Source organism: Thalassophryne amazonica, chromosome 10 (assembly GCF_902500255.1).
Source record: "Thalassophryne amazonica chromosome 10, fThaAma1.1, whole genome shotgun sequence".
Taxonomy (NCBI): domain Eukaryota; kingdom Metazoa; phylum Chordata; class Actinopteri; order Batrachoidiformes; family Batrachoididae; genus Thalassophryne; species Thalassophryne amazonica.
In genome coordinates, this window is record NC_047112.1 from 58,345,555 (window position 1) to 58,356,425 (window position 10,871).

At 40.2% G+C, this 10,871-nt stretch overlaps 1 protein-coding gene across 1 annotated transcript; it reads right to left on the reverse strand.

Moving 5' to 3' along the window:
• Positions 1–966: 966 nt before the first annotated feature.
• On the reverse strand, positions 967–7,183 carry ndufa7 (NADH:ubiquinone oxidoreductase subunit A7). Its single transcript, XM_034180047.1, has 4 exons — positions 7,075–7,183; positions 6,811–6,860; positions 3,322–3,459; positions 967–1,176 (listed from the first exon to the last, which is right to left on the reverse strand). Exons 1-4 carry the CDS (start codon positions 7,123–7,125, stop codon positions 1,086–1,088), a joined length of 330 nt encoding a protein of 109 aa, XP_034035938.1. The 5' UTR covers positions 7,126–7,183; the 3' UTR covers positions 967–1,085.
• Positions 7,184–10,871: the final 3,688 nt, after the last annotated feature.

Genomic DNA, 10,871 nt, shown 5'->3' on the forward strand with positions numbered 1-10,871 from the left:
TATTATTTACAATTTGTACATGTTCAGTCAAGCTCCTCTTTTTGTCATGTGATAATGTCACAAGGACCACAATAGAATTAAGCATTTATGCTTTATTGTGTTATCAGTGTATCAAAGATATATTCAGCTGTATGTTTATACTGATGTTGCAGAATAAACTCAATCGCTCAATCATAAACATTTACCTTTTACCAGCGTCTGCAGGAAGGCGTGCATATGCGCATACATGAGCTCCTGAAAAAGTGGACCTACGTACCTTTGACAGCGTGTGATGCATGTGCACACTGACGCCTGCAAGATGTCTTGTAAGTCATTCCAGAGGTGCGATCAGGTTACAAAAATAGCATTTTTCATTTTACAAGTGTTTGTCACTAGCTTTTACATAATATATGAGAAATGTTAGATTTACCCAGAAATGCAGCAGCCAGCCAGTGATGTCACAGTGCCTCTCTACTCTGATTGGCTGTCACCCCCCCACCCCCCAAAAAAGCAGATTTGCATGACTCACAGCATAAAAATAGGAAACATAATGTGATCTTGTGACCTCTTAAAATAGGTCAAGGTTAGCCATCTTTGAATTTGTCCAAGGTCTGTGTCCCAAGAATGTTCCCTGTGAATTTGAAGGCTCTGGCGGTAATACAACTGGACTTGTGCTGAGCACAGACAGACAGACAGACAGATGCAAAGCCTTCGCAATACCCGATGGTCATATTTTGATGGCCTCTGGTAAAAACACAAAATCTTAACTGATCATTAAGAGCAAAGAGGGTTTATGGCACTGTATGGACCAACACCAACCAGATGGTTCTGTATCAGTACACACAAAACTGATGGTCACTGCTTTGGAACATATCTGACTTTACGTGGCAATAATTAGTATGTTCAGTTATTAGTAAAGCCAAAACTAAACAATTAACAATCCCTTTATATTTGTTCAGTACATAAAAAGACTACACTCACTAGCAGTACTTTTTTAAAGCATAACATTTATTCACACTTTTTACTGTACAGGATACAGCCACACATGTCTGTGCACAACAGAAGCAGATAAAAGGTTGCTGGGGCTGAAGGAGAAATGCTGTTGCTCAAAGGTACGGCTGGTCTGTGGAGAGCGGTAAGTCCTGATACGGAGCACCAGGAGTCACTGGACGCTTTGTGGCGATTTCAGCAGCTTGGCTACAATAGATCAAAGAGTTTGGGGAAAAAAAAAAACAATAATTTTCACAGCTTAAAAAACATACCTACAAAAGATTTCTGCGGCAAGCAGGTGATGGTATTTCATTACAGTCTTATTAACGTTCAGCACAGGCAGAAAGACATGTCAATACTAAAAACTTCACAGCATCTTTGGCAAGAAACTACGGTGGGAACACAGTCACGCCGATAATCTGTCTACCCCTAACATTATATATATATATAGATATATATAGATATAGAGACAGACAGACAGACAGACAGACAGACAGACAGATATCTGCACTGATTGGGGAAGTGATGTTCTAGTGGTTAAGCATTGGGCTTGAGACCAGAGGATCCTTGGTTCAAATCCCAGCCTGACCGGAAAATCACTAAGGACCCTTGGGCAAGGTCTCTAATCCCCTAGTTGCTCCCGGTGTGTAGTGAGCGCCTTGTATGGCAGCACCCTGACATCAGGGTGAATGTGAGGCATTATTGTAAAGCACTTTTGAGTGTCTGATGCAGATGGAAAAGTGCTATATAAATGCAGTCCATTTACTGATCAGCCTGGGGTCAACCAATTGGGCAGTGCAGTCTCATTTGAGGGTGGACGCTAAAGGGTTAAACTATGACACAATAATCCTAAATCAGGGGACAGACCTCGTATGTACCCATCAGAAACATGGTACTTTCTGTGAGTTCTTGGGCAAATTACACAGCAAATAAAGTGAAAATGTAACAAAAAAAGTGACGATACAGCGGAAAGTGGACATTTGTTGCAGTCTGTTTATGACCCGGAGCTCAAACATGTCGAGGCGGTCGTGCAGGTGAGAGAACGTAGCTACTCTGTCAAGGTGCGCAGGCTAAGATTTACCATCACAACCTCTCCCATTTGCCTCGTCTTCCCTTCTCCACAGGGACCGAAAAAACCCTGCACTTTTTGCGACTGCTTTGGTGATTGCAACTGAAAACAAAACAGTACACCATCTTTCCGTGTGAAGTGATCCTGTGTTTGTGTTGCACAATGGCAGGCTGTCCCCAGAAGTGGTTAAATCCTGCAATATCACACAACGGTTTAAATGAGACTGCGCTGCCCTATTATCGACCTACATCATACACTTTACACTGATGTACTTCACACATCTTATACTGTAAGCACAATCACCCCGACTAAAAACAAAGGCCTTCAACAGGTTCAACGAAGGAAAAGATATCCTAGAAAAAATTTATACAACTGGTAACTTCTTTTATTGTTCTATATTTCTTTATTATTCCTCAGTTATTGCAAATTAAAATATATTCTACTTCCAATAACTTAGCGCCGAGTTCACTTCCTGTCTTCCTTTGAATGTCATGCATGTCTTGGAAAAGTGGGAGAAACTGACCGGCAGCAGGAGAGGAAAGTAAAATGTGGTGTGGTCTCACCAGTTCCAACCACAAGAGAAAACAAGTGCATTGAATTACACTATAACAATTTTTTTGTTTTTGTTTTGTTCCTGGGTACACAGTGTGTTTTCCTAACCTGTTATGCCTTAAATAAATAGAAAATAGCTGTTATTCCACAGAAACTTTGCTTCTGTGATCAGGACAATGATATTTTGAAATTTGTCTTTTCAAGAATATTCTCGATTCGCCTTCTAGAATATTCTTTAACTGCTAGAACTGTCCATAATTTTCTAGAAGTTTCCAGAATTATCTAGAAATTTCAAGAAACTTTTAGAACTTTCTAGAACGTAAAAAAAATAAAATCAAAGTTTGTGCTGAATGTAGTCATTTTTCCATAGACTTTAGACATAAGCAGTTGAAATATAACACTTAGAAACAAAAAATGTGTTACATAGTGTTATACACTTTAAAAATGTTGGTCTCTTAGACATACCTCAGGGTTCAAATGACTTTTGCGAACTGATACAGGTGTCAGCATTGTGATTTTTATTTTTGTGATCATTTAATAACACAGGCTTGTTCACACTGCTATCAAAAGTAACTCTCCTCCCACTCAAGAACCAGCTCTCCAAAAAAAACTAACACTTTTTGGGATATCATGCTGTCAAACACACCAGAGCAAACACATAACCTCCATCCAACTTTGTTGGTCAGAGGAGGTCTGAAGGAGTAACAGCTGAACAGAGATTCAAGCTTTACCTGCCAGCAGTCAGAGCTTTCTGTGAAGACATTATGACTGTAGCTGGAACTGACTCTCTGCGTCCGTCTCTGGTGCAGTAGTAGTTGTGGGCATACTTGTGACTTGGACCACCAGGCAGTTTAGGTGGTGGCTGTGTCCTAGAGAGAGAGCGAGAGAGAGAGAGCGAGAGCATTACAGGTACATCTAAAAAAGCAATAATAATAAATTAAATAATTTTGAAAAAGTTTATTATTTTAATATTTGCTATCGAAGCATCCTCGGCTTCCATCACACCTCAGCAGTGCCACAGGTGTGTCGCCTTCACACCAAGCCACACTGGTGCAGTAATTTTTCAAAAGGACCTCCAACTAAGTATTAAGTGCAAAAAAGAACATACATTTCAGAAGTTCAACATTTCTGTGGGATAAATCCTTTACTTTTTTTCGGTTTGAGCTTATGAAACATTCCGTCTTCAAAATAGTAATTCAAAAAATGCCTGAAATATTTTAGTTTATATGTAATGACTCTAGAAAATAATTCTTTTTTCCACTTTAAAATTTTCCCTTTATGAAATAATTGACAAAAAATTACTGAAGATGGAAGCTTCCCGACTGGACTGAGACTGTACTGGAATTCTGTGCCCGTGCAAGACTTCTGGAAGGGCATAAAGCAGTTATGTGGTTTCAGAACTATGGATCAACTCCAGATGTAAAGCCGCTGCCTTGGTCAGGGGCAGAGAAATGAGTAGATCCTAAATATGCATGTTTTTGATTGTGGGAGAAAACTGGAGTGCCCAGAGGAAACCCACACAGTGATCCCACAACCTTCTTGCTGTGAGCCATCAGTGCTACCCACTAATCCACTATGCCACAAATAGCATCTTCAAGTTTCCAAATAACAGATTTACTTGTTGCTTTTGGGTCTGAAGGTTTTATCAAATGGACAATTTTCCTATGACATCTCACGCTGCCCACAATGCAATAGCTGGCTATCTTGACAGGCTAGCCAAAGTGTAGGTACACCTGTCACATAGGCCGAGACGCTCATATCTATGTTTTCAGATACGGTGAATACTTGTCCAGTGTGAGGTTGTACAAACTGATCGACGGTACCGAAGGTCATCACTCATCTTGGAAAACAGACTGAAGAGTTGTCAAGGGAGAGAAGAAGAGTGTGGTTAGTCTGAATAAACCATCAAGATTATGACCCTTAACCCGACCACCGTCACTAGTTGGTTCTGACCAATTCTTGACTGGTATGTGTCAAATTTTCATTCAGTGTGTATACAGTGGTGTTTTATATCAACATATTTTATCATATATATATATAATGCTATGTAATCAGTGAGTCAAAGGATGATGTGAGGAAAAGAAAAGAAAACAAAAAATAAAAACAAGTCCAAAGCAGCATTTGCTTTGCTAGATCTGCAAACTGACAAGATGGACAGTGCTGAACTGGATCTGAAATGTGATAGTGCTGATAGCTGCATCAATGACTCGTTGCCTACACCAGAAGCCGTTGATGCAGCTGGACACAGTGAGCTGGAGACTGAAGAGAGAATCAAAATCAAATCAATTTTATTTATATAGCGCCAAATCACAACAACAGTTGCCCCAAGGCGCTTTATATTGCAAGGCAAAAGCCATACAATAATTACAGAAAAACCCCAACGGTCAAAACGACCCCCTGTGAGCAAGCACTTGGCGACAGTGGGAAGGAAAAACTCCCTTTTAACAGGAAGAAACCTCCAGCAGAACCAGGCTCAGGGAGGGGCAGTCTTCTGCTGGGACTGGTTGGGGCTGAGGGGAGAGAATCAGGAAAAAGACATGCTGTGGAAGAGAGCAGAGATCAATCACTAATGATTAAATGCAGAGTGGTGCATACAGAGCAAAAAGAGAAAGAAGCACTCAGTGCATCATGGGAACCCCCAGCAGTCTAAGTCTATAGCAGCATAACTAAGGGATGGTTCAGGGTCACCTGATCCAGCCCTAACTATAAGCTTTAGCAAAAAGGAAAGTTTTAAGCCTAATCTTAAAAGTAGAGAGGGTGTCTGTCTCCCTGATCCAAATTGGGAGCTGGTTCCACAGGAGAGGAGCCTGAAAGCTGAAGGCTCTGCCTCCCATTCTACTCTTAAAAACCCTAGGAACTACAAGTAAGCCTGCAGTCTGAGAGCAAAGCGCTCTATTGGGGTGATATGGTACTAAGAGGTCCCTTAGATAAGATGGGACCTGATTATTCAAAACCTTATAAGTAAGAAGAAGAATTTTAAATTCTATTCTAGAATTAACAGGAAGCCAATGAAGAGAGGCCAATACGGGTGAAATATGCTCTCTCCTTCTAGTCCCCGTCAGTACTCTAGCTGCAGCATTTTGAATTAACTGAAGGCTTTTCAGGGAACTTTTAGGACAACCTGATAATAATGAATTACAATAGTCCAGCCTAGAGGAAATAAATGCATGAATTAGTTTTTCAGCATCACTCTGAGACAAGACCTTTCTAATTTTAGAGATATTGCGCAAATGTAAAAAAGCAGTCCTACATATTTGCTTAATATGCACATTGAAGGACATATCCTGATCAAAAATGACTCCAAGATTTCTCACAGTATTACTAGAGGTCAGGGTAATGCCATCCAGAGTAAGGATCTGGTTAGACACCATGTTTCTAAGATTTGTGGGGCCAAGTACATAACTTCATATAACTTCAGTTTTATCTGAATTTAAAAGCAGGAAATTAGAGGTCATCCATGTCTTTATGTCTGTAAGACATTCCTGCAGTTTAACTAATTGGTGTGTGCCCTCTGGCTTCATGGATAGATAAAGCTGGGTATCATCTGCGTAACAATGAAAATTTAAGCAATGCTTTCTAATAATAATGCCTAAGGGAAGCATGTATAAAGTGAATAAAATTGGTCCTAGCACAGAACCTTGTGGAACTCCATAATTAACCTTAGTCTTAGAATGCGGGTAGAGCTTCAACAACTCACCACAGAAAAGATGGAGATGAAAGAAAAGTTAAACTTGTCAAGATAACGCGCTAAAGTAATCCTTTTTAAGAGATTTTTTCCACCATGTCACTCTTACAATGCTTCAAATTCATGATGGATTCAGCTGCTCTCGCTTTGTCTCTTGCTTCACTGGCTAATAACAATGAAGGCTTGACCATCAAGATGGCCGACCGCAAGAGTTTACGGTTAATTCAGGACCCGATGGAAAACAGTCTGTGAGCAGTTTGGCTAGGTGTAGATGGGCTGGCTTGTCTGACTTTCAGCTTGGTGTCAAAAATACTGCCATTACAATGAGATGCATGAAATCGAGAAGGCAAGTCCCCGTTCCAACAGCAGCTATGTGCCAACAACATGAGTTTTATTTTAAATTCTTTGAAACATTTTAAAGCAATGCACAAAACTTTCCACAACTGGGACATTTCCAGTCCTCCACAGACTCTTGGCAAAGGCAAGTACACCTGTGAGTGCTGCTTTAGTTAAATATATCACTTTCGAGCTTTACCTCTTTGAAATCTCTTCATATCTCAGCTGTAGTTTAGCTTGCAGGTCTTTCTGAAAAACAGACACCAGTGGATATTTTGATCTACAATCACAAATTACGAATCGTAAAGGGGGAAAAACAAGAGCAGTCTTCATGAGAAGCTAAACAGTGACAAATTACGCTTGTTAAATCAGCCATACATAAGTGCTGAAGACATATTGGTGTTAATTTCACAATTTGTGCTGGCTGCCGTTTATAAAACTTGATTAATTAATATTTATTTACCCCTGCTAAGAAATTCCGAAGCCTTTGTATAATTCTTGTAGCAGTCGCCATGTTTGCTGTTGTGAAGGACACGAAGGAGGAGCTTCTTCTACTCACCTGTTCTCAAGCTCATTACTGGCGCCTGGCGGTCTGGATGAAAAACTGCTATTGCAAAATAAAACGTACAACAAAAGCATCACGAAAAAAAGTTTTAATAGTACAGCATCAGACGGTTTTCCATGGTTACCAACTTAATATAAATGGTTTACATTTGTATCACGTTTTACATCTGACACAGACACTCAGTGTGGGAGTAGCGTGGGGATAAGCCCCTTGCTCAAGAGTTCATTCATTATTTTTTTGACTGTATAACAAGATTCAAGATCTTGAGTTATAACTGGGGAGTTGAACCTGTGACCTGTGGTCACAAGCCTGTTTGTCTAACTTGAAGGCCACTACTTTTTCTGTCATAGTAGTATCATTAAAAATAATTTATTATACATTTTGTACTCCTGAGTCTCATAATGTACAAAGCGTTGACTCTTGTGCTTCTAAATGTTTGTTTTCACTCATCTGAAAGTGGAAACAAATCTTTTCTACATTATATATATGTACTCAACAAAAATATAAACGCAATACTTTTGGTTTTGCTCCCATTTTGTATGAGATGAACTCAAAGATCTAAAACTTTTTCCACATACACAATATCACCATTTCCCTCAAATATTGTTCACAAACCAGTCTAAATCTGTGATAGTGAGCACTTCTCCTTTGCTGAGATAATCCATCCCACCTCACAGGTGTGCCATACCAAGATGCTGATTAGACACCATGATTAGTGCACAGGTGTGCCTTAGACTGCCCACAATAAAAGGCCACACTGAAAGGTGCAGTTTTATCACACAGCACAATGCCACAGATGTCGCAAGATTTGAGGGAGCGTGCAATTGGCATGCTGACAGCAGGAATGTCAACCAGAGCCGTTGCTCGTGTATTGAATGTTCATTTCTCTACCATAAGCCGTCTCCAAAGGCGTTTCAGAGAATTTGGCAGTACATCCAACCAGCCTCACAACCGCAGACCACGTGTAACCACACCAGCCCAGGACCTCCACATCCAGCATGTTCACCTCCAAGATCGTCTGAGACCAGCCACTCAGACAGCTGCTGAAACAATCGGTTTGCATAACCAAAGAATTTCTGCACAAATTGTCAGAAACCGTCTCAGGGAAGCTCATCTGCATGCTCGTCGTCCTCATCGGGGTCTCGACCTGACTCCAGTTCGTCGTCGTAACCGACTTGAGTGGGCAAATGCTCACATTCGCTGGCGTTTGGCACATTGGAGAGGTGTTCTCTTCACGGATGAATCCCGGTTCACACTGTCCAGGGCAGATGGCAGACAGCGTGTGTGGCGTCGTGTGGGTGAGCGGTTTTCTGATGTCAATGTTGTGGATCGAGTGGCCCATGGTGGCGGTGGGGTTATGGTATGGGCAAGAGTCTGTTATGGACGAAGAACACAGGTGCATTTTATTGATGGCATTTTGAATGCACAGAGATACCGTGACGAGATCCTGAGGCCCATTGTTGTGCCATATATCCAAGAACATCACCTCATGTTGCAGCAGGATAATGCACGGCCCCATGTTGCAAGGATCTGTACACAATTCTTGGAAGCTGAAAATGTCCCAGTTCTTGCATGGCCGGCATACTCACCGGACATGTCACCCATTGAGCATGTTTGGGATGCTCTGGACCGGCGTATACGACAGCGTGTACCACTTCCTGCCAATATCCAGCAACTTTGCACAGCCATTGAAGAGGAGTGGACCAACATTCCACAGGCCACAATTGACAACCTGATCAACTGTATGCGAAGGAGATTTAGACTGGTTTGTGAACAATATTTGAGGGAAATGGTGATATTGTGTATGTGGAAAAAGTTTTAGATCTTTGAGTTCATCTCATACAAAATGGGAGTCAAGGTTGTGGGAATCAATCCCACAACCTTCTTGCTGTGAAACACCAGTGCTAACCACTAATCCACAGTAGTGCCCACAAGGATCCAAAATTCCAACTTATGCACCAAATTCTCATTTTATACAATCAATAATGTGTGCTGTACAATCATTCCACCCTGGCAAAAGAACAGTTCAAAGAAATAATTAAAAGCCCAATATTACAGCGGGAGCCATGCCAGTGATGAGTGTATGTAAACTTCCAAACACAATTGTAATTATGGCCACTAATGTAATTTTAGCCCATTTGGTACTAAAATTACTGTATCTCGGCAAAGAGCGGTCCAACAGACTTGCTGTTTTCATGAGGGTTGTCCTTGGTTTGAGATACTTACAGTAAGTAGGCCAAAGGGCAGAAGTCAACACTTCCCAGTTTTCACGTGATGCTCCGGACAGACACACAGAGCTGGTAAGGCTGTTTATCCAGTTAAGCTCTGACGTTACACATCACGTGATAAATCTGTTTCCGGGTCCAAAGACCTGCAAGTTTACAATTACGTCAATTATCACTTTTCTTTTCTTCTACGCGTCTCTGGTTTTTTTTGTCCATTTTAAAGCATTAGAGATCATTGTAGATGAACAGCCTATAATTTTTTGCACCTGTGTATAAGTTTTCCCCTCTCCAATCAAGTTTTTAATCAAACTACGCTGTTCTTCTGAACAATGTCTTGAATGTCCCATTTTCCTCAGGCTTTCAAAGAGAAAAGCATGTTCAACAGGTGCTGGCTTCAACCTTAAATAGGGGACACTGATTCACACCTGTTTGTTCCACAAAACTGATTAACTCAATGCCACACTACTATTACTGTGAACACCCCCTTTTCTACTTTTTTTTTTTACTAATAGCCCAATTTCATAGCCTTAAGAGTGTGCATATCATGAATGCTTGGTCTTGTTGGATTTGTAAAAATCTACCGAATCTACTGATACCTTGTTTCCCATGTAGCAATAAGAAATATACTCAAAACCTGGATTACTCTTTTTAGTCACATAGCACTACTATTATTCTGAACACTACTGTATAAGCAGATTGGCTTACAAGCTTGTCACGGAACAAATAAAACTCGTAAATCAAGGTTCCACTGTCCTACTAAAATGTATTTTTTTTTATGCTTTTCATCACACTAATAAGAGACTGCATCCATGAGACCCTGAAAACTTGCTAAAACAAATATTACCAATGATCCGTGTCTGCTACGTTTAACCTGCGTGTAATTTTAATAAACGCAAACCAAATTTCAGACATCTTTTATATATATATATATATACATATATATATATACACATATATATATACATATATATATACATATATATACATATATATATACATATATATATACATATATATATACATATATATATACATATATATATACATATATATATACATATATATATATATTACTCTGGAACAAAGAGGACAAACAGTGTTGTACAGGACAATAAACAGGACGTTAAACTGCAAACTTCACTTTCCCCCACGAACGACATGAACAGGAAGCGATCGAAGCTCACAGCAACTCCAACTGAAAATAACGGAGAAACGACCGGAGCTTCTGGCATTTTTACATAAAACAAACGCAATAACAACGTCTAAAAATCCAGTTAATATATCCAGGAGAGTTTTAGGAAAAATATACAAAGAGTTTTATGTTGCGATGTTAATGCTGTTGTCCGTGTGCAACGGTTTAAGTGCAGCCTGATCAGAGCGTCTCAGTGCAGTTCTCAATGTTAATGACAGCGCGCCTTTTTTGTTTGGACCCGGAAGTTGAAAATCACATGATGCACTACATCACACTTA